This window comes from Zea mays, chromosome 1 (assembly GCF_902167145.1).
Source record: "Zea mays cultivar B73 chromosome 1, Zm-B73-REFERENCE-NAM-5.0, whole genome shotgun sequence".
NCBI classification, from domain to species: domain Eukaryota; kingdom Viridiplantae; phylum Streptophyta; class Magnoliopsida; order Poales; family Poaceae; genus Zea; species Zea mays.
In genome coordinates this window covers 285,095,466-285,122,796 of record NC_050096.1, presented here as the reverse complement: position 1 = coordinate 285,122,796, position 27,331 = coordinate 285,095,466, and the positions used below count along the sequence as shown (strand labels likewise).

The following is a 27,331-nucleotide window of genomic DNA, read 5'->3' as shown; positions in this document are numbered from 1 at the left end:
GGTGGCTTTTCTTGCAGTAATTGGGAGACAACATGTGGAGGAGCACTCTATGGCTTATATTGTGCAATAATATCTGCACTTGCTGGGGTATTATTTCCACCTGATGAATGGACATAATCTTGACCATGTGGGAATGTGCTGATATCTGGAGGATTAGCCTTCTCGGTGCATGAAGGTCTTCACAATTGCTTAGATGAGTGTTGAAATTACTTGCAGAAGATGGGTGAGGAGCTCTCTTCAATGATTTGTGATTTGGCATGTTGTAATCTGAATTTGACTGCTGAAACTTCAGAATAACTCCAGATATGCTGACATTTCCAGGCACTCTGAGTACTTGCTCTGAGAAATCCGAAGGTGGAACAAGAAACAAAGTGCTCCCTTCTCCAAGTTTACAAACTATTGCACACTGTTTATCACCTAGGTAACTCGTGAAATCATTATAAGCTCTCATGTCTGCATCGTTTTCTAGGATAAAATATGGCCAAGCTGCCAGCAGCTTGATAGTAGTGCTTAGAAAGCATATATAGACTTGTCTTAGTAGTGTAATCTAGAAACTCAGGCCTGGAAGGTACAAACATTGTTCTATATGCTTAATATCAGCTAATTCATACAAATTTTTTATCACCCGTCGCAACGCACGGGCACATACCTAGTTACTTGTTAAGGCTATAAAGATAGTCTGTCATTCTCTGTTTTACCATTACCACACCCATTCTCATTTTCATGCACAGCCCACGTCTAACTAAAATTAAAAAAACATATGGCCGCAAAGGGGATTCAAACCGGCGGCCCTGAGGCCAATGTGAGTAGTAGCTACCGCTACACCGCTTGTGTGTTTCTGTCTACATCTATTACAGGAAAAACATCTACCACATCTCTCTACAAACTCATCTGCTACCCTTGCACAATGCACACTAGTATATTTTTGGATGGAGGGGGTAGTATTTAATGAAGAGCCTTGCATGCAAATTTTTTTATTTGAATAATGTTTTCAACTTAAATTCATTTTTTATGTGTGGCATTTATTCTTTGTAATATATTTTCCCATGGAAAAACTAACGCTATGGATGAATCCATGTTTCTTATTTGGAAACCCCGAACAAACACCTTTAGTAGGAGTTGCTCGCGTTGGCGTCGGTCATCGACGACGAGAAGAAGCTCAACGACTGCCAGTTCGATCTCTGTAAGCTGTCCTATGTGGCCACATGCGCCGCTGGGGACGACAAGCTCCGACGCAGTCGCCGCTTGGACGCGGTCCAGAGGGTCTACACCGTGTTGTCCATCATCAAGTAAGGGGACCTCATGTTCATCGCCAACGTCGGCGACTCCTGGGTTGTTCTGGGCACCGCATCTGACGACGGCGTCATCACGCCGTCCAACTCATTGCCCACTTGAAGCCCAACTTGTCACGTAAGTCGCTGCTGACCGGCCATAAATTCTTTTGCGCTGGGACGACGGTCGTTGCTGACATTGTGTGTGTCCCCGAACATGGTGTATGTAGAGGAGTAGTGCAACGGCTAGGTGTACTACCTCGCTGATAAGCCCGGGGTGCACTTCGTCTGGGAGCCCATCCAAGAGTCGTCGGGGCTCGCCATGTCGCGTGCGTTCGACGACTACTATATCAAGGAATGTGACGTCATCTCGGCGTCGGAGGTAACACAAAGGAGGACCGACAACATTGATCAGTTCGTCATCCTCGTCACCGTCAGAGTAGCTTCTGTGCCGGTCTGCCTTTAATTCTTTTCTCAAACACACTTGCCTTTTGTTTAAGCAAGCACATATGTTGGTGCGTGGCTGATGACTGACAATGTTCGAGGGAACTTTTTCCGGGAGGTGTGTGACGTACTCTCCAACGACGAGACCATGTAAATCGTGGGATATATTGAAGTATGCTGGTACTGATGGTTACAATATAGTGATGAAACAACTATATTAAAATAACAAAATTAATATATGGCCAGAATCACAAATGGATTATGAAATCCTTTCTCGTAAAATTATAACACACATTTTGTATATAAGTTATCGTGGACTCGTGGTATTATATGTTTTCATTGCAACGCACGGGCACTCATCTAGTTTAATATAACATCTCTTACATCTTGTACAGCGGCGGGCCCAGTATTTGGACAATGGGTATTGAAAGGGAAATGTGCCTTTGGGCCATTTCTAAGTATTTTGGTGATTGAGTGCCAACACAAGTGCTTAAATGTGAATCTATGCCCATGGATGAACAAAGTGAAAATCAAGAGCAAAGGTATGTTTCTAAGTATTAGTACATTGGTTTTGTGTACTAATATACTTGTCTAAGTATCAGAAACAGAAAGAAGAAGAAAAGAGAAGAGTTGGCTGTGTACAGCCAAGAGGCTGTTTCGGTCTGGGGCACCGGACTGTCCGGTGGTGCACCGGACAGTGTCCGGTGCGCCAGGCTGCCTCAAGCGAAGTGGCCGCTCTCGGGAATTTGCCGACGGCGTACGGCTAAAATTCACCGGACTGTCCGGTGTGCACCGGACTGTCCGGTGAGCCAACGGTCGGCCGCGCGATCTGCGCGGGACACGTGGCTGAGCCAACGGCTAGAAGGGGGCACCGGACTGTCCGGTGTGCACCGGACATGTCCGGTGTGCACCGGACATGTCCGGTGCGCCAACGGCTCCAAGTCTGCCAACGGTCGGCTTCGCCAATTAAGGAAGGAAATCGGGCACCGGACACTGTCCGGTGTACACCGGACTGTCCGGTGCACCCGACGACAGAAGGCAAGGATGGCCTTCCAGATTTGTTCTCAACGGTTCCTAGCTGCCTTGGGGCTATAAAAGGGACCCCTAGGCGCATGGAGGAGGACACCAAGCAACCTTAGAGCATTCTTGATCATCCACACTCAGTCTTTGCGCATTCATTTGTCATTCTCAGTGATTCGAGCTCCGTTCTAGTGAGAACTTTGAGATAGTCTTGTGAGCTCATTTCTTGGCCGTGTGTGTGCTCATTTTGCTGTGGATTTGTGTGTGTTGCTTCCCTCCCTTACTCCGTGCTTCTTTGTGAACTTTAAGTGTAAGGGCGAGAGACTCCAATTTGTGGAGATTCCTCGCAAGTGGGATAAAGATAAGCAAAGCAAAACACTGTGGTATTCAAGTTGATCATTGGATCACTTGAGAGGAGTTGAGTGCAACTCTCGTCCGTTGGGACGCCACAACGTGGAGTAGGCAAGTTTTGTACTTGGCCGAACCACGGGATAAATCACGGTGTCTTCTCTGTGTTGAATTCTTTGTGCAAGACCTCCTCTCTAGCCACTTGGCAATTATTGTGCTAACACTTAACAAGTTTTTTTGTGGCTATAAGTTTAAGTTTCACAGGATCACCTATTCACCCCCCCTTTAGGTGCTCTCAATTGGTATCGGAGCCGTTCTCTTCAAGAAAGGGACTAACCGCCCGAAGAGATGGATCCTAAGGGCAAGGGGATGGTGATCAACGACAAGGAGAAGGAGACCTTCGTCAACGAGCTCAATAATGACAAGCCCACCGACTCAGGCTCGGGCCACAAAAGAAAAGACGGGAGGAAGAAGAAGACAAGGCGCATCAAGGAAATTGTCTACTACGACAGCGACGAATCTTCCTCCTCCCAAAAGGACGACGACAACGACTACAGGAAGATGGTCAATTCGAACTTTTCATTTGATTATTCTCGTATTCCACATAGTTCGAATTCGCATTTGCTTTCCATTCCTCTTGGCAAACCTCCACACTTCGATGGGGAGGACTACGGATTTTGGAGTCACAAAATGCGTAGTCACTTATTCTCTCTCCATCCAAGCATATGGGAGATTGTAGAGAATGGAATGAAATTTGATAGCTCGGATAGCCCTATGCTTATAAATGAACAAATCCATAGAAATGCACAAGCCACTACTGTTCTAATAGCATCTTTGTGCAGGGAAGAGTACAATAAGGTGAGCGGCTTGGACAATGCCAAGCAGATATGGGACACCCTCAAGATCTCTCACGAAGGGAACGACATCACCATGCTCACTAAAATGGAGTTGGTGGAGGGCGAGCTTGGAAGATTTGCGATGATAAGGGGCGAGGAGCCAACCCAAACATACAACCGGCTCAAGACCCTTATCAACAAAATAAGGAGCTATGGAAGCACGCGATGGACGGACCATGACGTCGTCCGACTACTACTAAGGTCCTTTACCATTCTTGATCCTCATCTCGTAAACAATATTCGTGAGAATCCCAGGTACACGACGATGTCGCCCGAGGAGGTACTCGGAAAATTCGTAAGCGGGCGGATGATGATCAAGGAGGCGAGATATGTCGACGACGCTCTAAACGGTCCAATCAATGAGCCTCAACCTCTTGCTCTCAAGGCAACAAGAAGCAAGGAGATGCTACCTAGCAAGGTGGCACAAATTGAGGCGGCCGGACTTAATGATGAAGAGATGGCTCTCATCATCAAGAGATTCAAGACGGCGCTAAAAGGTCGCAAGGGGCAGCCAAGCAAGACTAAGACAAAGGGGAAGCGCTCATGCTTCAAATGTGGTAAGCTTGGTCATTTTATTGCTAACTGTCCCGACAATGATAGTGATCAGGAACAAGGGAACAAGAGGGAGAAGAAGAAGAACTATAAGAAGGCAAAGGGCGAGGCACATCTAGGCAAGGAGTGGGACTCGGATTGCTCCTCTTCCGACTCCGACAATGAAGGACTAGCCGCCACCGCCTTCAACAAGTCATCCCTCTTCCCAAACGAGCGTCACACATGCCTTATGGCAAGGGAGAAGAAGGTGAGTACTCGAGACTCCACTTATGCTTCTTCTAGTGATGATGAGTCCAGTGATGATGATGACATAGACTATTCTTGCTTATTCAAGGGCTTAGATAGATCTAAGATAGATAAGATAAATGAACTCATTGATGCCTTGAATGATAAGAATAGGCTATTAGAAAAGCAAGAGGACCTTTTATATGAAGAACATGATAAGTTTGTAGAAGCACAAAAATCACTTGCTTTAGAGATTAAGAGAAATGAAATGCTTTCTTGTGAGTTGTCTACATGTCATGATTCAATTTCTAGTTTAAAAAGCATAAATGATGATTTAAATGCTAAGCTAGAAAAATCTAGTAAATCAACATCTTGTGTAGAACATGTTGTGATTTGCACTAGGTGTAAAGATTTTGACATTGATGCGTGTAGTGAACACTTAGTCTCAATTTCCAAACTTAATGATGAATTGGTTAGTCTTAATACCCAACTTAAGACTAGCAAAAGTGAATTTGATAAGTTAAAATTTGCAAGGGATGTCTACACGATTGGTAGACACCCCTCAATTAAGGATGGACTTGGCAACAAGAGGGAAGCCAAGAACTTGACAAGCCATAAGGCTCCCATCCCCGCCAAGGAGAAAGGGAAGGCCCCTATGGCTAGTAGTGCTAAAAAGAACCATGCTTTTATGTACCATGATAGGAGACAATCTAGAAATGCTTATAGGAGTTGTAATGCATATAATGTCTTTGATTCTCATGCCATGTTTGCTTCTAGTTCTTCTTATGTGCATGATAGAAATGTTGGTAGGAGAAATGTTGTTCATAATTTGCCTAGGAGAAATGTTGTTAATGTTCCTAGGAAAGTAAATGAACCCTCTACAATTTATCATGCTTTAAATGCTTCCTTTGCTATTTGTAGAAAGGATAGGAAAATAGTTGCTAGGAAGTTAGGGGCAAAATGCAAGGGAGACAAAACTTGCATTTGGGCCCCTAAGGATATTTGCACTAACCTTGTAGGACCCAACATGAGTTGGGTACCTAAGACCCAAGCCTAAATTTGCCTTGCAGGTTTATGCATCCGGGGGTTCAAGCTGGATTATCGACAGCGGATGCACAAACCATATGACGGGGGAGAAGAAGATGTTCACCTCCTACGTCAAGAATAAGGATTCCCAAGATTCAATAATATTCGGTGATGGGAATCAAGGCAAGGTAAAAGGGTTAGGTAAAATTGCAATCTCAAATGAGCACTCTATATCTAATGTGTTTTTAGTAGAGTCTCTTGGATATAATTTGCTATCTATTAGTCAATTATGCAATATGGTATATAACTGTCTATTTACAAATGTAGATGTGTCTGTCTTTAGAAGAAGTGATGGTTCACTGGCTTTTAAGGGTGTATTAGACGGCAAACTTTACTTAGTTGATTTTGCAAAAGAGGAGGCTGGTCTAGATGCATGCTTAATAGCTAAGACTAGCATGGGCTGGCTGTGGCATCGCCGCTTAGCACATGTGGGGATGAAGAACCTTCACAAGCTTCTAAAGGGAGGACACGTGATAGGTTTGACTAACGTGCAATTCGAAAAAGATAGACCTTGTGCAGCTTGTCAAGCAGGGAAACAGGTGGGAGGCTCTCATCACACCAAAAATGTGATGACAACATCAAGACCCCTGGAGCTGCTACATATGGACCTCTTCGGACCCGTCGCCTATCTGAGTATAGGAGGAAGTAAGTATGGTCTAGTTATCGTTGATGATTTTTCCCGCTTCACTTGGGTGTTCTTTTTGCAGGGTAAGTCTGAAACCCAAAGGACCCTCAAGCGCTTCCTCAGGAGAGCTCAAAATGAGTTTGAGCTCAAGGTGAAGAAGATAAGGAGCGACAACGGGTCCGAGTTCAAGAACCTTCAAGTGGAGGAGTTCCTTGAGGAGGAAGGGATCAAGCACGAGTTCTCCGCTCCCTACACACCACAGCAAAATGGTGTGGTAGAAAGGAAGAACAGGACGCTAATCGATATGGCAAGGACGATGCTTGGAGAATTCAAGACCCCCGAGTGTTTCTGGTCGGAAGCCGTGAACATGGCTTGCCACGCCATCAACAGGGTCTACCTTCATCGCCTCCTCAAGAAGACGTCGTATGAGCTGCTAACCGGTAACAAACCCAATGTATCTTACTTTCGTGTATTTGGGAGCAAGTGCTACATTCTAGTGAAGAAGGGTAGAAATTCTAAATTTGCTCCCAAAGTTGTAGAAGGGTTTTTGTTAGGTTATGACTCAAATACAAAGGCGTATAGAGTCTTCAACAAATCATCGGGTTTGGTTGAAGTCTCTAGCGACATTGTATTTGATGAGACTAATGGCTCTCCAAGAGAGCAAGTTGTTGATTGTGATGATGTAGATGAAGAAGATGTTCCGACGGCCGCTATACGAACCATGGCGATTGGAGAAGTGCGGCCACAGGAACAAGATGAACGAGATCAACCTTCTTCCTCAACTATGGTGCATCCCCCAACCGAAGATGACGAACAGGTACCTCAAGTGGAGGCGCTTGATCAAGGGGGAGCACAAGATGATCAAGTGATGGAGGAAGAAGTGCGACTGGCACCTCCAACCCAAGTTCGAGCGATGATTCAAAGGGATCATCCCGTCGACCAAATTCTGGGTGATATTAGCAAGGGAGTAACTACTCGATCTCGATTAGTTAATTTTTGTGAGCATTACTCCTTTGTCTCTTCTATTGAGCCCTTCAGGGTAGAAGAGGCCTTGCTAGATCCGGACTGGGTGTTGGCCATGCAGGAGGAACTCAACAACTTCAAGCGCAATGAAGTTTGGACACTGGTGCCTCGTCCTAAGCAAAATGTTGTGGGAACCAAGTGGGTGTTTCGCAACAAACAAGACGCGCACGGAGTAGTGACAAGGAACAAGGCTCGACTTGTGGCAAAAGGTTATGCCCAAGTCGCAGGTTTGGACTTTGAGGAGACCTTTGCTCCTGTGGCTAGGCTAGAGTCCATTCGTATCTTGCTAGCATATGCCGCTCACCATTCTTTCAGGTTGTACCAAATGGATGTGAAGAGCGCTTTCCTCAATGGGCCGATCAAGGAGGAGGTGTACGTGGAGCAACCCCCTGGCTTCGAGGATGAACGGTACCCCGACCACGTGTGTAAGCTCTCTAAGGCGCTCTATGGACTTAAGCAAGCCCCAAGAGCATGGTATGAATGCCTTAGAGACTTTCTAATTGTTAATGCTTTCAAGGTTGGGAAAGCCGATCCAACTCTTTTTACAAAGACATGTGATGGTGATTTGTTTGTGTGCCAAATTTATGTCGATGACATAATATTTGGTTCTACTAACCAAAAGTCTTGTGAAGAGTTTAGCAGGGTGATGACACAGAAATTCGAGATGTCGATGATGGGCGAGTTGAACTACTTCCTTGGGTTTCAAGTGAAGCAACTCAAGGACGGCACCTTCATCTCCCAAACAAAGTACACGCAAGACTTGCTGAAGCGGTTTGGGATGAAGGACGCCAAGCCCGCAAAGACTCCGATGGGGACCGACGGACACACCGACCTCAACAAAGGAGGTAAGTCCGTTGATCAAAAAGCATACCGGTCAATGATAGGTTCTTTGCTTTACTTATGTGCTAGTAGACCGGATATTATGCTTAGCGTATGCATGTGTGCTAGATTTCAATCCGATCCTAAGGAGTGTCACTTAGTGGCGGTGAAGCGAATTCTTAGATATTTGGTTGCTACGCCTTGCTTCGGGCTCTGGTATCCAAAGGGGTCTACCTTTGACTTAGTTGGATACTCAGATTCCGACTATGTTGGATGTAAGGTCGATAGGAAGAGTACATCGGGGACGTGCCAATTCTTAGGAAGGTCCCTGGTGTCGTGGAACTCTAAGAAACAAACTTCCGTTGCCCTATCCACCGCTGAGGCCGAGTATGTTGCCGCAGGACAGTGTTGCGCGCAACTACTTTGGATGAGGCAAACCCTCCGGGACTTTGGCTACAATCTGAGCAAAGTCCCACTCCTATGTGATAATGAGAGTGCTATCCGCATGGCGGAGAATCCTGTTGAGCACAGCCGCACAAAGCACATAGACATCCGGCATCACTTTTTGAGAGACCACCAGCAAAAGGGAGATATCGAAGTGTTTCATGTTAGCACCGAGAACCAGCTAGCCGATATCTTTACCAAGCCTCTAGATGAGAAGACCTTTTGCAGGTTGCGTAGTGAGCTAAATGTCTTAGATTCGCGGAACCTGGATTGATTTATAGCATACATGTGTTTATGCCTTTGATCATGTTCCTTTTTTTTGCATTGTGTTGTTTATTATGATGCTCAAGTTGTACAAACACTCCATGGACCTCACAAGTCCGTTGCAAAGTGATGCACATGTTTAGGGGGAGATATGTTACAACTTGACCCTTTGAAGACTAACCATATGCTTGAGTTTGGTTGTTTTAGCCTCAAAGGAGGATTGAAAGGAAAAGGTGGACTTGGACCATGAAAGACTTCCACTGCACTCCGATGAGAGGGTAACTTATTCCAAGTTCATCTCATGTACTCTTATTGCCTTTGTATTCTTATTGACGATTTTGGTGAGGCAATGGGGTTAAAGGGCCAAGATTGATCCCGTTTTGGTGCTTGATGCCAAAGGGGGAGAAAATAAAGGCCAAAGCAATAGATGGATCAGCTACCACTTGAGAAACTTTGAAAATAGTAGAATAGAGCTTTTGGTTTGTCAAAACTCTTGCATTGTCTCTTTTGTCAAAAGTTGGCTTCTTGTGGGGAGAAGTGTTGATTATAGGAAATAGGGGGAGTTTTTGAAATCTTTGATCAATCTCTTTTGGAATGACTCTCTTTATGCTTCAACATGTGTGTTTGACTTAGAGATAGAGATTTGAGTTTGATTTGCAAAAACAAACCAAGTGGTGGAAAAGGATGATCCATATATGCCAAATTGAATCAAAATAAACTTGAGTTTTTATTTTTGAAGTGATATTGCACTTGTTCTAGTTGCTTTATGTTGTGTTGGCATAAATCACCAAAAAGGGGGAGATTGAAAGGGAAATGTGCCTTTGGGCCATTTCTAAGTATTTTGGTGATTGAGTGCCAACACAAGTGCTTAAATGTGAATCTATGCCCATGGATGAACAAAGTGAAAATCAAGAGCAAAGGTATGTTTCTAAGTATTAGTACATTGGTTTTGTGTACTAATATACTTGTCTAAGTATCAGAAACAGAAAGAAGAAGAAAAGAGAAGAGTTGGCTGTGTACAGCCAAGAGGCTGTTTCGGTCTGGGGCACCGGACTGTCCGGTGGTGCACCGGACAGTGTCCGGTGCGCCAAGCTGCCTCAAGCGAAGTGGCCGCTCTCGGGAATTTGCCGACGGCGTACGGCTAAAATTCACCGGACTGTCCGGTGAGCCAACGGTCGGCCGGGCCAACGGTCGGCCGCGCGATCTGCGCGGGACACGTGGCCGAGCCAACAGCTAGAAGGGGGCACCGGACTGTCCGGTGTGCACCGGACATGTCCGGTGCGCCAACGGCTCCAAGTCTGCCAACGGTCGGCTTCGCCAATTAAGGAAGGAAATCGGGCACCGGACACTGTCCGGTGTACACCGGACTGTCCGGTGCACCCGACGACAGAAGGCAAGGATGGCCTTCCAGATTTGTTCTCAACGGCTCCTAGCTGCCTTGGGGCTATAAAAGGGACCCCTAGGCGCATGGAGGAGGACACCAAGCAACCTTAGAGCATTCTTGATCATCCACACTCAGTCTTTGCGCATTCATTTGTCATTCTCAGTGATTCGAGCTCCGTTCTAGTGAGAACTTTGAGATAGTCTTGTGAGCTCGTTTCTTGGCCGTGTGTGTGCTCATTTTGCTGTGGATTTGTGTGTGTTGCTTCCCTCCCTTACTCCGTGCTTCTTTGTGAACTTTAAGTGTAAGGGCGAGAGACTCCAATTTGTGGAGATTCCTCGCAAGTGGGATAAAGATAAGCAAAGCAAAACACTGTGGTATTCAAGTTGATCATTGGATCACTTGAGAGGAGTTGAGTGCAACTCTCGTCCGTTGGGATGCCACAACGTGGAGTAGGCAAGTTTTGTACTTGGCCGAACCACGGGATAAATCACTGTGTCTTCTCTGTGTTGAATTCTTTGTGCAAGACCTCCTCTCTAGCCACTTGGCAATTATTGTGCTAACACTTAACAAGTTTTTTTGTGGCTATAAGTTTAAGTTTCACAGGATCACCTATTCACCCCCCTCTAGGTGCTCTCAGGTATTCAAAATTTTACTAGAGCAAAAAAATGTTTTGATAGCCTAAAATCTATGCTAGTAGCCTTAGTCATATATAATTGATGACCTACAGCCTATTAAAGTAGCCTTTAGATACATATAATTGATTCGCATGCACGGACGAGTAGCTCCTTCCCTTGAGCCTCGGCGAGCGGCACAACAGGCGTCGAGGTCAGGCTATCGGTTGCTCACTCGCTTCACGCTCCCGCCCCAACACGGCAGTCCAGCTTCGTGGCTCCTCTACTCCTGCAAACCCGCGCCGGCGCGCCGCCACCAAAGGTTGAGCCCTTGAAGCCTTAAAGGAAGCGACGAACCGAAGGGCAACCACCAAGCCATGAGAGACTAGGTTGTTGATTGGCTCGTTCAATGAGCCTGATGCTTTAATGTGTTGTGCGTTAGGGAAAAAACGAGACTTGAAATGCGAATTTGAGAATATAACTACATATTTTATTTTATTTTTAATATTTTAGTATATATATCTAACAGATATACGTATATCTATTTTTTTACCAAAAATAATGGGTATTCGACTGAATACCCTTGCTACTATATAGGCCCGCCCCTGATCTTGTATACACCAATTTATTATACTTGCTCTAATACATTCACAATAACGTTTGCTTTGTAGAAGTTAGATTCATATTTTTGGTAAAACGTTTGAGGGAAAATTAGAAACGAAATTGTTTTGAAGGACGCCGAGCTGCGTAGCAGTGTGCCAAACGGCCAAAGTCATTTTAGGAGCTGCCTTGACAGTGCGTGTCCCATATGATTCGGTTGAAACCTCCAGATCACCCTACGCCTACAGCCTACACCAGTGCACCGCACAGCGCACACCGCGAAACCCTGACGGAACCCACTTCTCGAGTGATTGGGCCCCGCCTCCACAGCCTATCAGGCCACCACATGTCCCACGCGGCCACGCCGGGCAGCTGCCTACGATCCAAGAGCGGACGGCCGCGATGAAACCGGCGCGGTACACCGCCTGGGCGCCCCATGTGCCCCGCGCCCCCGCCCCCGCGCCTTTAATTAGGCCGCACCCGGCGCCCCACTGCCGGCCCCAGATCACTGGCAGTCGCAAGTAGCAACCCGCATCACGAGTTCACCCACGCTCCCCGCACAGGCACAGCTCACTAGCGACCAGGGAGTTCAAACAAGAGGCAACGAGAACGAACGCCACCACCGCGCTCCGGTCGCTTTGCTTGGTTCGGGCCACTGCACCGCCATTGTTGATCTGTTCTCCTTCTCCTTGGAGGAGAAAGAAGAGGGGAGAGGAATGATGGGGCGGACGAGCGTGGCGGCGGCGGCGGCGGCCCTGCTGGTGCTGGCGGCGTGCGCGGCTCTGCCGGCGAGGACGGCGGCGAACAAGATCAGCATCAACTGGAAGCCCAACGTGAACTACACCGACTGGCTGAAGCAGCACAGCCCCTTCTACAAGGACGACTGGCTGGGTAAGCTCGCGCCGCCCACGCAGCCACCACCTCCCTTTCCTCTTCTCCGCGCCTCCTCCTCTCAGATCTGAGCTCCCCCCCCCCCCCCCTCCCCCGCCGGCGCGCAGTGTTCTACTACACGGCGGGGCAGGCGGACGTGGTGCAGGTGGACGAGGTGGGCTACAACAAGTGCGACTCCACCAACGCCATCTACAACTACAGCAAGGGGCGCAGCTTCGCCTTCCAGCTCAACGAGACCAAGACCTACTACTTCATCTGCAGCTACGGCTACTGCTTCGGCGGGATGCGCCTCGCCATCAAGGCCGAGAAGTTGCCGCCGCCGTCGCCGCCGCCGTCCGCCAGCGACCGCTCCGCCGCCGCCATCGCCGCCTTCGCCAGGTCCCACGCGCCCGTCATCTACGCCGCCGTCGCCGTGCTCGCCGCGCTGCTCAGGATGGTCTAGCTGGGAAGAATCTACCCGCCGGCCCCTTTGTTGGTTCGAATTGGGACTCCTTTTTTTTTTTGTTCGTTCATCCTCTCCATCTTTTCCGTAGTGTGCTTGGGCTCTCGAGAGGAGCAGTAGCTGGTGCTGGAGTGCTGCGTTGGGTTCATTAATTAATTAGCGGTGTGGATTTGCCGAAGCGATTGATTGAGCTGAGATTGATTTTTCAAGTGTGAAGAACTCTAGCTGCCTTGCTGAATTAAAGTAACTCCAGCCTTTTCGTCTACGAGTAAAAGTGATTGGAGATTAAAAAAACCTATTGTATCTTTTGCTTTCCTTTTCTGATCCGTTCAACACTAGTGCCGGAAGCGAAAACGGTCCCAAACGATGTCTCTTTAGGGCTAGACTGTCAACTTCTGAGTGATTCTTTTTCTTAAGGAAAAATAAACTATTTTTTTAGAAAAATAGAAATCTCCTAAAAAATGTTGCCAAACTAGCTTTTAGGGATTATTGGAAACTCTTTGAAACAAAGGAAAAATAGAGGAATTTCGGAGGATTGGAATTCATATAGGAAAATTTTCAAATTTTCATGTGTAGCTCCTTGGAACAAAGGATTGAGTTTTTACAAATCATATAAAATTCCTTTAGAATTGGTCATTGTAGTGAGGTTTTGGAGGATTTCTAACAATAGATCCAACCTCTTAGAAACTTTTCTTTATGTCTATCTCTTCCCTCTGATACATGTGTTCTTATATTGTATCCAAATACTCTATTTAATAGTTTTCCTGTATTTTTAAACCTTGTAGCTTTGTGATTACCATGCAACTCCATTCCTACGTTTTTTCTATTCCTGCATTTTACTAATCCCGCGTTTCAAATGGAGCCTCAATGTATGGATTCTCGGAGTTGATTTGAGTTTCTAAACTAGCCTTTATATATATTTCAGCTGGTTCAAAGTACACTATTGTTGTTGTGATGAAAGCCAACCTCGACCATGTTTATTACTTAAACTGTGTGAGGACGCACGATACTGTCATTATATAGACATGTCTAAGGAACGAAAACCGCGGTGAGCGAACGAAGGCCACTCCCTTCAATATAAGAGCTTGTTCGGTTAACTCTCAATCCATGTGTATTGAGTGGGATTGGGTGAGTTTAAATTCTAAACAAGTCAAACTTCTTCTTAATGTTTTCCAATTTTATCCAATCCATACGTAACAGGATTAACCGAACAAAGCCTAAAGGGAACCTGTAGAACTCGATAGGGACTCACGGGCAAGAGGGCCCAACCTCGCTCAAACTTTAGATTCAAACATGACCTAAACTATTTAGTAGGTGCTAAATTACATAATAATCGTAGTGCTCCTCCGGCACTGCAAAGACATGGGGTGAAAACGGATCGAATACACACGGACACAAATTCGAATGTCACAGTTTACCATATTTTAGTCCGAATTCGAATATCTTTGGAAACGAATACAAAACAGATGGTCGAATTCGAATTCTTATTCGGATATTTACTCAATTCAACTAAAACAACATACCCTAAAATTAAAATAGATTTATTGTGATCCTCCATATCCATGTCAACAAAACTGTATAAATAATATTTTTAAACTATCGAAGCATGTAACAAAAGATAAACAACAACACGTGATATTTAATAAGTGCATTGGTACAAATACAAGTAAATTAGAATTGATATAAAATAGTAAATGTATCAAGAAAAACAAATTTTCCGTTCTAAAATGAATGAATGTCCTATATAGACGTGCGTACCAAAACGTAAATGAAAACATGTATATATATATATATATATTTATATATATATATATATATATATATATATATATATATATATATATATATATATATATATATATATATAGGGTAGGTATAACGGGAGCCCTGGGCTTCCAATAGTTAAAGGAAGCCCAGGCCGACCACCCCTGCAAATTGGTTCAACCAGTGCGCCCAAACAGGCTGTCGGGTGCGCCACCTGCCCCACGTCTGTTAGCGCAAAAAAAATAATGCATGCATGAGTCAAACACGATCCAATGCATGCGCATAAATTTAGGAAAGATATGTGCGGCAGTTTCTGTTTTTAAAATCTTTTATTTCCTCCATAAATTTAGGATCGCTGCAACAGCCATGCAGCTAGACGCGTAAGGACCATTTTATGATATATACTGAGACTAAATATGTTACACTGTGTTAATAATTATGCAATTCGATATACTGCGTAAAAATCTGTTACCAGCTGCATGCACACGAATTTATGATAAAAATAATATACAATGAAAGGAAATGAATTACACGCATAGAAACAAAAAATCGTATTTAATGTTTTATTTCCTTCATAAATATAAGATCCCTCCAACAGCCATGCAGCTAAAACACATTAAATCTAGTTTATGATATATACTGATACAAATTATACTACATGGTGTAGGTATTTATGCAATTCGTTACACTGCGTAAAAAATCTGGCATGTTGTTCACTGGTGGACGCACCTCCGGGTTGGAGCGTAATAACCTTAAGTTTTGAGCATAAAATCCCTCAATTATAAGCGTATATACCGAGCCAATGTGAGAGGTTGATAGCTCTAGTAGGTTGTTATTACGATCCTATTTTTATGGCAGATCCGAAAAACATGGCAGCCGCATGCATGCGGTTATACAGATCCTAAAATTATGGCAAAATGCATGCATGAGTCAATCACGTTCCCTTGCATGCGCGTAAATTTAGGAAAGATATGTGTGGCGGTTTCTATTTTAAATGCTTTATTTCCTCCATAAATTTAGGATCGCTGAAACAGACATGCAACTAAAACTCGTAATGACCATTTTATGCTATATACTGATACTAAATATGCTACACTGTGTAGATAATTATGCAATTCGGTATACTGCGTAAAAATCTGCTACAGGCTGCATGCACACGAATTTATGATGGAAAGAATATGCAATGAAAGGAAATGAATTGCATGCATAGAAACAAAAAATCACATGTAATGTTTTATTTCCTTCATAAATATAGGATCCCTCCAACAGCCATGCAACTAAACGCATTAGAACTAGTTTATGATGTATACTGAAACAAATTATACTACACGGTGTAGGTATTTATGCAATTCCTTACACTGCGTAAAAAATCTGGCATGTTGTTCACTGGTGGACGCATCTCCGGGTGGAGCGTAAAAACCTTAAGTTTTGAGCATAAAATCCCTCAATTATAAGCGTAAATACCGAGTCAATTAGAGGTTGATAGCTTTAGTAGGTTGTTATTACGATCCTATTTTTATGACAGATCCGAAAAACATGGCAGCCGCATGCATGCGGTTTCTATTTTTATACAGATCCAAAAATTATGGCAAAATCGTGGGAGTTTCCATTGCATGCGCGCAAATTAAGAACAGCATAAATCAAGGAATTTCCTTTCAAATCGTGGGAGTTTTCATTGCATGCAGTAAACTGATATACGAACTCTGTGTTAAAGCATAAAAACATACAGTTTTTAGCGTAAATAATACATGTGGTAGGCATAAAACACAATAAACGAAAAGAAAAATGCGCTGGATCAGAGGATGTCACGCGCGATCATCGCTGCGCGCATCTCGCCCCTTCCGTGACGTCGCTCGCTCGAACATCGCGCCTCATGCGTCGCCGTCGCTACTCGCACGTCGACGGTCGTCGCTTGCTCGCCGGCCTTGGAAGTGCCGCCTCCTCGAGGCTTCGGGGACGCCGCCGCTTGCCTGCACAAGGGCCTCGCTGCGGATCGAGAAACCTCCGCCACCGCGCGTCGAGGTAATGGAGTTGCGGCCACTGGCCTGGGAATCGCCGCCACCGCACAAGGGCGCTGTGAGAGCACCTAGAGGGGGGGTGAATAGGTGATCCTGTAAAACTTAAACTTATAGCCACAAAAACTTGTTAAGTGTTAGCACAGTTCTTGCCAAGTGGCTAGAGAGGAGTCAAAACACAATAACCACAAGAAAGCAATCACAGAGATGACACGGTGGTTATCCCGTGGTTCGGCCAAGTACAAAAACTTGCCTACTCCACGTTGTGGCGTCCCAACGGACGAGAGTTGCACTCAACTCCTCTCAAGTGATCCAATGATCAACTTGAATACCACGGTGTTCTTCTTTTCTTTGCTCTTTTCCCGTTTGCGAGGAATCTCCACAACTTGGAGTCTCTCGCCCTTACAATAGAGTTTCACAAAGAAGTACGGAGTAAGGGAGAGAAGCAACACACACAAATCCACAGCAAAATGCGCACACTCACGGCCAAGAATCGAGCTCAAAAGACTATCTCAAAGTTCTCACTAGAACGGAGCTCGAATCACTTAGAATGACAAACAAATGCGCAAAGACTGAGTGTGGATGATCAAGATTGCTCTAAGGTTGCTTGGTATTCTCCTCCATGCGCCTAGGGGTCCCTTTTATAGCCCCAAGGCAGCTAGGAGCCGTTAAGAACAAATCTGGCAGGCCATCCTTGCCTTCTGTCGTCGGGCGCACCGGACAGTCCGGTGCACACCGGACACTGTCCGGTGCCCGATTTCTTTCCTTAACAGGCGCAGCCGACCGTTGCCAACCGTTGCAGATCTGGCACACCGGACAGTCCGGTGCATACCGGACAGTCCGGTGCCTCCTTCCGACCGTTGGCCAGGCCACGTGTCCCGCGCAGATCGCGCGGCCGACCGTTGGCTCAGCCGACCGTTGGCTCACCGGACAGTCCGGTGCACACCGGACAGTCCGGTGAATTATAGCCGTACGCCGTCGGCAAATTCCCGAGAGCGGCTTCTTCGCCCGAGGCAGCCTGGCGCACCGGACACTGTCCGGTGCACCACCGGACAGTCCGGTGCCCCAGACCGAAGCAGTCTGTTGGCTGTACACAGCCAACATTCTCCTTTTCTTCTTCTCTCTGTTTCTAACACTTAGACAAATATATTAGTACACAAAACCAATGTACTAAGGCTTAGAAACATACCTTTACTTGTGATTTTCACTTTGTTCATCCATGGTCATAGATTCACAATTAAGCACTTGTGTTTGCACTCAATCACCAAAATACTTAGAAATGGCCCAAGGGCACATTTCCCTTTCAATCTCCCCCTTTTTGGTGATTTATGCCAACACAACACAAAGCAACTAGAACAAGTGCAAAATCACTTCAAATAAACCTCAAATTTATTTTTGATTCATTTTTGGCATATATGGATCATCCTTTGCCACCACTTGGTTTGTTTTTGCAAATCAAACTCAAATCTCTATCTCTAAGTCAAACACACATGTTGAAGCATAAAGAGAGTCATTCCAAAAGAGATTGATCAACGATTTCAACAACTCTCCCTATTTCCCATAATCAATACTTCTCCCCACAAGAAACCAACATTTGACAAGAGAGACAATAAGAGTTTTGACAAAACAAAAGCTCTACCCTACTATTTTCAAATCTCTCAAGTGGTAGCTGATCCATTTATTGCTTTGGCCTTTATTTTCTCCCCCTTTGGCATCAAGCACCAAAACGGGATCAATCTTGGCCCTTTAACCCCATTGCCTCACCAAAATCTTCAATTAAGAGTACAAAGGCAATAAGATCATAGAGATGAACTTGGAATAAGTTACCCTCTCATCGGAGTGCAGTGGAAGTCTTGCATGGTCCAAGTCCACCTTTTCCCTTTCAATTCTCCTTCGAGACTAAATCAAGCAAACTCAAACAAATGGTTAGTCTCAAAGGGTCAAGTTGTAGCACATCTCCCCCTAAATGTGTGCATCACTTGCAAAAGGACTTGTGAGGTCCGGGGAGTGCTTGTACAACTTGAGCACCATCAATAAGCAACAAAATGCATAAGGAACATGATCAATGGCATAAACACATGTATGCTATAAGTCAATCCAAGTTCCGCGAATCTAAGACATTTAGCTCACTACGCAGCCTGCAAAAGGTCTTCTCATCTAGAGGCTTGGTAAAGATATCGGCTAGCTGGTTCTCGGTGCTAACATAGTAACATGAAACACTTCGATATCTCCCTTTTGCTGGTGGTCTCTCAAAAAGTGATGTCGGATGTCTATGTGCTTTGTGCGGCTGTGTTCAACAGGATTTTCCGCCATGCGGATGGCACTCTCATTATCACATAGGAGTGGGACTTTGCTCAGATTGTAGCCAAAGTCCCGGAGGGTTTGCCTCATCCAAAGTAGTTGCGCGCAACACTGTCCTGCGGCAACATACTCGGCCTCAGCGGTGGATAGGGCAACGGAAGTTTGTTTCTTAGAATTCCATGACACCAGGGACCTTCCTAAGAATTGGCACGTCCCCGATGTACTCTTCCTATCGACCTTACATCCAGCATAGTCGGAGTCTGAGTATCTAACTAAGTCAAAGGTAGACCCCTTTGGATACCAGAGCCCGAAGCAAGGCGTAGCAACCAAATATCTAAGAATTCGCTTCACCGCCACTAAGTGACACTCCTTAGGATCGGATTGAAATCTAGCACACATGCATACGCTAAGCATAATATCCGGTCTACTAGCACATAAGTAAAGCAAAGAACCTATCATTGACCGGTATGCTTTTTGATCAACGGACTTACCTCCTTTGTTGAGGTCGGTGTGTCCGTCTGTCCCCATCAGAGTCTTTGCGGGCTTGGCGTCTTTCATCCCAAACCGCTTTAGTAGATCTTGCGTGTACTTCGTTTGGGAGATGAAGGTGCCGTCCTTGAGTTGCTTCACTTGGAACCCAAGGAAGTAGTTCAACTCGCCCATCATCGACATCTCGAATTTCTGCGTCATCACCCTGCTAAACTCTTCACACGACTTTTGGTTAGTAGAACCAAATATTATGTCATCGACATAAATTTGGCACACAAACAAATCACCATCACATGTCTTTGTAAAAAGAGTTGGATCGGCTTTCCCAACCCTGAAAGCATTAGCTATTAGAAAGTCTCTAAGGCATTCATACCATGCTCTTGGGGCTTGCTTAAGTCCATAGAGCGCCTTAGAGAGCTTACACACGTGGTCGGGGTACCGTTCATCCTCGAAGCCAGGGGGTTGCTCTACGTACACCTCCTCCTTTATTGGCCCGTTGAGGAAAGCGCTCTTCACATCCATTTGGTACAACCTGAAAGAATGGTGAGCGGCATATGCTAGCAAGATACGAATGGACTCTAGCCTAGCCACAGGAGCAAAAGTCTCCTCAAAGTCCAAACCTGCGACTTGGGCATAACCTTTTGCCACAAGTCGAGCCTTGTTCCTTGTCACCACTCCGTGCTCGTCTTGTTTGTTGCGGAACACCCACTTGGTTCCCACAACATTTTGCTTCGGACGAGGCACCAGCGTCCAAACTTCATTTCTCTTGAAGTTGTTGAGCTCCTCCTGCATGGCCAACACCCAGTCCGGATCTAGCAAGGCCTCCTCTACCCTGAAAGGCTCAATAGAAGAGACAAAGGAGTAATGCTCACAAAAATTAACTAATCGAGAACGAGTAGTTACTCCCTTGCTAATGTCACCCAGAATTTGGTCGACGGGATGATCCCTTTGAATCATCGCTCGAACTTGGGTTGGAGGTGCAGGTTGTGCATCTTCCTCCATCACATGATCATCTTGTGCTCCCCCTTGATCACACGCCTCCTGTTGATGAACCTGTTCATCATCTTGAGTTGGGGGTGGCACCATAGTTGAGGAAGAAGGTTGATCTCGTTCATCTTGTTCCTGTGGCCGCACTTCTCCAATCGCCATGGTTCGTATAGCGGCCGTCGGAACATCTTCTTCATCTACATCATCACAATCAACAACTTGCTCTCTTGGAGAGCCATTAGTCTCATCAAATACAACGTCGCTAGAGACTTCAACCAAACCCGATGATTTGTTGAAGACTCTATACGCCTTTGTATTTGAGTCATAACCTAACAAAAACCCTTCTACAGCTTTGGGAGCAAACTTAGAATTTCTACCCTTCTTCACTAGAATGTAGCACTTGCTCCCAAATACACGAAAGTACGATACATTGGGTTTGTTACCGGTTAGAAGCTCATATGACGTCTTCTTGAGGAGGCGGTGAAGGTAGACCCTGTTGATGGCGTGGCAAGCCGTGTTCACGGCTTCCGACCAAAAACGCTCGGGGGTCTTGAATTCTCCAAGCATAGTCCTCGCCATGTCGATTAGCGTCCTGTTCTTCCTCTCTACCACGCCATTTTGCTGTGGTGTGTAGGGAGCGGAGAACTCATGCTTGATCCCTTCCTCCTCAAGGAACTCCTCCACTTGAAGGTTCTTGAACTCGGACCCGTTGTCGCTTCTTATCTTCTTCACCTTGAGCTCAAACTCATTTTGAGCTCTCCTAAGGAAGCGCTTGAGGGTCCCTTGGGTTTCAGACTTATCCTGCAAAAAGAACACCCAAGTGAAGCGGGAAAAGTCATCAACAATAACTAAACCATACTTACTCCCTCCTATGCTCAGATAGGCGACGGGTCCGAAGAGATCCATATGTAGCAGCTCCAGGGGTCTTGATGTGGTCATCACATTCTTGCTGTGATGCGTTCCTCCCACCTGTTTACCTGCCTGACAAGCTGCACAAGGTCTATCTTTTTCGAATTGTACGTTAGTTAAACCTATCACGTGTTCTCCCTTTAGAAGCTTGTGAAGGTTCTTCATCCCCACATGTGCTAAGCGGCGATGCCACAGCCAGCCCATGCTAGTCTTAGCTATTAAGCATGCATCTAGACCGGCTTCTTCTTTTGCAAAATCAACTAAGTAAAGTTTGCCGTCTAATACACCCTTAAAAGCTAGTGAACCATCACTTCTTCTAAAGACAGACACATCTACATTTGTAAATAGACAGTTATATCCCATATTGCATAATTGACTAACAGATAGTAAATTATATCCTAGAGACTCTACTAAAAACACATTAGAGATAGAATGCTCATTAGAAATTGCAATTTTACCTAACCCTTTTACCTTGCCTTGATTCCCATCACCGAATATGATTGAATCTTGGGAATCCTTATTCTTGACGTAGGAGGTGAACATTTTCTTCTCCCCCGTCATATGGTTTGTGCATCCGCTGTCAATAATCCAGCTTGAACCCCCGGATGCATAAACCTGCAAGGCAAATTTAGGCTTGGGACTTAGGTACCCAACTCTTGTTGGGTCCTACAAGATTAGTGCAAATGTCCTTAGGGACCCAAATGCAAGTTTTGTCTCCCTTGCATTTTGCCCCTAACTTCCTAGCAACTATTTTCCTATCCTTTCTACAAATAGCAAAGGAAGCATTTAGTGCATGATAAATTGTAGAAGGTCCATGATCTTTCCTATGAGCATTAACAACATTTCTCCTAGGCATATTGTGAATGACATTTCTTCTACCAACCTTTCTATCATGCACAACATGAGAACTAGAAGCAGTCATAGCATAAGAATCATAAGCATGTGAATCAAAATCATTATAAGCATTTCTAGCATGTCTCCTATCATAGTACAAGAAAGCATGATTCTTTTTAGCACTACTAGCCATAGGGGCCTTCCCTTTCTCCTTGACGTAGATGGGAGCCTTATGGCTTGTTAAGTTCTTGGCCTCTCTCTTGAAGCCAAGACCATCCTTAATTGAGGGGTGTCTACCCACTGTGTAGGCATCCCTTGCAAATTTTAGTTTATCAAAATTACTCTTGCTAGTCTTAAGTTGAGCATTAAGACTAGCTAATTCATCATTCAATTTTGAAATAGAAACTAAGTGTTCGCTACAAGCATTAATATCAATATCCTTACACCTAGTGCAAATTTCACCATTTTCAACACAAGAGTTGGATTTATTTACTTCTACTAGTTTAGCATTTAAATCATCGTTTATGCTCTTTAAGTTAGAAATAGAATCATGGCATGTTGACACTTCACAAGCAAGCATTTCATTCCTCTTAATTTCTAATGCAAGGGATTTTTGAGCCTCTACAAACTTATCATGTTCTTCATACAACAAATCCTCTTGCTTTTCTAAAAGTATATTCTTTTCATTCAAGGCATCAATTAATTCATTAATTTTGTCTATCTTAGATCTATCTAAGCCCTTGAACAAACATGAATAATCTACTTCATCCTCATCACTAGATTCGTCCTCACTTGAAGAAGCATAGGTAGAGTTGCGAGTACATACCTTCTTCTCCCTTGCCATAAGGCATGTGTGACGTTCGTTGGGGAAGAGGGATGACTTGTTGAAGGCGGTGGCGGCGAGTCCTTCATTGTCGGAGTCGGAGGAGCAATCCGAATCCCACTCCTTTCCGATGTGTGCCTCGCCCTTGGCCTTCTTGTAATTCTTCTTCTTTTCCCTCTTGTTCCCCTGTTCCTGGTCACTATCGTTATCGGGGCAGTTAGCGATAAAATGACCAATCTTACCGCACTTGAAGCATGAGCGCTTCCCCTTTGTCTTGGTCTTGCTTGGCTGCCCCTTGTGACCTTTTAGCACCGTCTTGAAGCGTTTGATGATGAGAGCCATCTCTTCATCATTAAGTCCAGCCGCCTCAATTTGTGCCACCTTGCTAGGTAGCGCCTCCTTGCTTCTTGTTGCCTTGAGAGCAAGGGGTTGATGCTCGTTGATCGGTCCATTCAAGGCGTCGTCCACGTATCTTGCCTCCTTGATCATCATCCGCCTGCTTACGAATTTTCCGAGTACCTCCTCGGGCGTCATCTTCGTGTACCTGGGATTCTCACGAATATTGTTCACTAGATGAGGATCAAGAACAGTAAAGGACCTTAGCATTAGTCGGACGACGTCGTGGTCCGTCCATCGCGTGCTTCCGTAGCTCCTTATTTTGTTGATAAGGGTCTTGAGCCGGTTGTATGTTTGAGTTGGCTCCTCGCCCCTTATCATCGCGAACCGTCCAAGCTCGCCCTCCACCAACTCCATTTTGGTGAGCAAGGTAGCGTCATTTCCCTCATGAGAGATCTTGAGGGTATCCCAGATTTGCTTGGCGTTATCCAAGCCACTCACTTTGTTATATTCATCCCTGCACAATGAAGCTAGAAGAACAGTAGTAGCTTGTGCATTCTTATGTATTTGCTCATTAATGAATATAGGACTATCCGAACTATTAAAGTGCATTCCACTATCTACAATCTCCCATATACTAGGATGGAGAGAAAAAAGGTGACTACGCATTTTGTGGCTCCAAAATCCGTAGTCCTCCCCATCAAAGTGTGGGGGCTTGCCGAGTGGAATGGAAAGCAAATGTGAATTTGAGCTTTGCGGAATACGAGAGTAGTCAAAGGAAAAGTTAGAATTAACCGGTTTCCTTTGCTCGTAGTCGTTGTGGTCGTCGTCCCTTTGGGAAGAAGAGGATTCGTCGCTGTCGTAGTAGACGATCTCCTTGATGCGCCTTGTCTTCTTCTTCTTCCCATCTTTACGTCTATGGCCCGAGCCAGAGTCGTTGGATTTGTCATCTTTTGGCTCGTTGACGAATGACTCCTTTTCCTTGTCGTTGATCACGATTCCCTTCCCCTTAGGATCCATCTCTTCGGGCGGTTAGTCCCTTTCTTGAAGAGAACGGCTCTGATACCAATTGAGAGCACCTAGAGGGGGGTGAATAGGTGATCCTGTAAAACTTAAACTTATAGCCACAAAAACTTGTTAAGTGTTAGCACAGTTCTTGCCAAGTGGCTAGAGAGGAGTCAAAACACAATAACCACAAGAAAGCAATCACAGAGATGACACGGTGGTTATCCCGTGGTTCGGCCAAGTACAAAAACTTGCCTACTCCACGTTGTGGCGTCCCAACGGACGAGAGTTGCACTCAACTCCTCTCAAGTGATCCAATGATCAACTTGAATACCACGGTGTTCTTCTTTTCTTTGCTCTTTTCCCGTTTGCGAGGAATCTCCACAACTTGGAGTCTCTCGCCCTTACAATAGAGTTTCACAAAGAAGTACGGAGTAAGGGAGGGAAGCAACACACACAAATCCACAGCAAAATGCGCACACTCACGGCCAAGAATCGAGCTCAAAAGACTATCTCAAAGTTCTCACTAGAACGGAGCTCGAATCACTTAGAATGACAAACAAATGCGCAAAGACTGAGTGTGGATGATCAAGATTGCTCTAAGGTTGCTTGGTATTCTCCTCCATGCGCCTAGGGGTCCCTTTTATAGCCCCAAGGCAGCTAGGAGCCGTTAAGAACAAATCTGGCAGGCCATCCTTGCCTTCTGTCGTCGGGCGCACCGGACAGTCCGGTGCACACCGGACACTGTCCGGTGCCCGATTTCTTTCCTTAACAGGCGCAGCCGACCGTTGCCAACCGTTGCAGATCTGGCACACCGGACAGTCCGGTGCATACCGGACAGTCCGGTGCCTCCTTCCGACCGTTGGCCAGGCCACGTGTCCCGCGCAGATCGCGCGGCCGACCGTTGGCTCAGCCGACCGTTGGCTCACCGGACAGTCCGGTGCACACCGGACAGTCCGGTGAATTATAGCCGTACGCCGTCGGCAAATTCCCGAGAGCGGCTTCTTCGCCCGAGGCAGCCTGGCGCACCGGACACTGTCCGGTGCACCACCGGACAGTCCGGTGCCCCAGACCGAAGCAGTCTGTTGGCTGTACACAGCCAACATTCTCCTTTTCTTCTTCTCTCTGTTTCTAACACTTAGACAAATATATTAGTACACAAAACCAATGTACTAAGGCTTAGAAACATACCTTTACTTGTGATTTTCACTTTGTTCATCCATGGTCATAGATTCACAATTAAGCACTTGTGTTTGCACTCAATCACCAAAATACTTAGAAATGGCCCAAGGGCACATTTCCCTTTCACGCTGCCGCCGCTCGCCCTCTGGATCGGGGGCCGCCACCGCCGGCCTGCAAACCGCCGCCACCGCATAAGGGCGCTGCCGCCGCCGCTCGCCCTCTGGATCGGGGGCCGCCACCGTCGGCCTGGGAACCGCCGCCACCGCCGGCCTGGCAACCGTCGCTAATGAATCGATATGGGACGTAAAAACTGATCCCTAACACTACGGACTTTCTTTTATAGACGTCTGGACCTGGTCCGGCTCGACCGGATTGCACTGTCTGGCCTGGGCTTCCAATAACTAAAGGAAGCCCAGGGCTCCTAATATACAATATATATATATATATATATATATATAGTAAAGTGGAGAGTTATAGTTGAATGTTTATGGAACTTTATGCGTTCACTATATAAATAAATCGAAGAGTTATAATTGAATGTTTATGAAACATATTGAATTTTATTATTGAATATCACTAGAAATATAAGGTTGATATAATTATTTAATTTGTCATATAAATATTTTAAATATTGTAATGATATATATTATTTTTCTAGTATATTATGAAACTTTAAATCATTTTTAGTTAGTAATTAGTGATAAAGTTAAGTTTTAAATGGTTTCATGAAACATATTTTTTTCGCGGATACAACTAGTATCAGATGTTTCATGGGTTTTTCGAATTCGAATATAAAATCGGATAGAAAAAGTACTATAAATCGAATTCAGATACATCTATTTGACATTAATATTAAAATCGAATATGGATACAGATATACATAATAGCTGTTTTAGCGAATACGAATACGAATGGATGCTGTCCTACTGCGCGGTCCTTTTCCGTTGCAGGCTTGCAGCACTCGTCCGCTGGAGCAGCCAGGTTTCCCGCGTGGACTTCCGCCGTGCCGACAACGTACGCTTGGTGTTGCGCATGTATTCGAACTGTTCAACACAAGCTTGGCCGAATGGATGCTGTTTTCTTTGCGCGATTTTAGGAAGCGCGTCTGCTGAGAGCAGACAATAAAGTTATTGGGATCAGTTTTATTGATCATCATCTAAAATTCTAAATACATTGGTTAAGAATACATTTTAGGCCTTGTTCGGTTAGCTCTCAATCCATGTAGATTGAGCGGGATTGGATGGGTTTGAATCCCAAATAAGTCAAACTTCTTCTCAATTTTTTCCAATCTCATCCAATCCATGTGTTTTGGGAATAACCGAACAAGCCCTTATTGGGGTCAGCACCCGCGATCCGCGTCCGTCTGAGCAGCTGTTTATCGCGTCCGTCTGAGCCACGGCGCTAGCCAGCGAAGCGGCAGCTGGCAGCGGCAAGCTCGTGCACACATCACGTGGTCTTCATTGCGAGCAGGGGGGATCTACGGACTACGGAGGGACTGACCAGCGCCATTGATTATCTTTCCGCACCAAGCAAAGAGGATAGAATGTGCTGCACAAAAAAGGAAAGAAATGAACTACCGGTAACTATCCTCCTGCCTGCCCATATCCGAGCATATTTATCCATGCGTATGTATTGTATATCCACGCAAGAAATTTCCAAACGCCGCTGCATCCAAAATTCTCCATCAACTGCTCGAACCACCAGCGTGATTGAGCTGCCGTTTCAAAGCCTGACGCTTCCT

At 45.4% G+C, this 27,331-nt stretch overlaps 1 protein-coding gene across 1 annotated transcript; it reads left to right on the top strand.

Annotated features, from left to right (window-relative positions):
* Positions 1–12,128: 12,128 nt before the first annotated feature.
* On the top strand, positions 12,129–13,210 carry LOC100284140 (blue copper protein). Its single transcript, NM_001157777.2, has 2 exons — positions 12,129–12,503; positions 12,611–13,210. The coding sequence occupies exons 1-2, from the start codon at positions 12,329–12,331 to the stop codon at positions 12,943–12,945; spliced, it is 510 nt and encodes a 169-aa protein (NP_001151249.2). The 5' UTR covers positions 12,129–12,328; the 3' UTR covers positions 12,946–13,210.
* The last annotated feature ends 14,121 nt before the right edge of the window (positions 13,211–27,331 follow it).

Excerpts from the sequence above, each read along its gene's own strand:
- LOC100284140 (NM_001157777.2), top strand. The coding sequence starts at position 12,329 with ATGATGGGGCGGACGAGCGTGGCGGCGGCGGCGGCGGCCCTGCTGGTG. Across the intron at positions 12,504-12,610 it reads CTACAAGGACGACTGGCTGG|TGTTCTACTACACGGCGGGG; the intron begins GTAAGCTCGCGC and ends GCCGGCGCGCAG.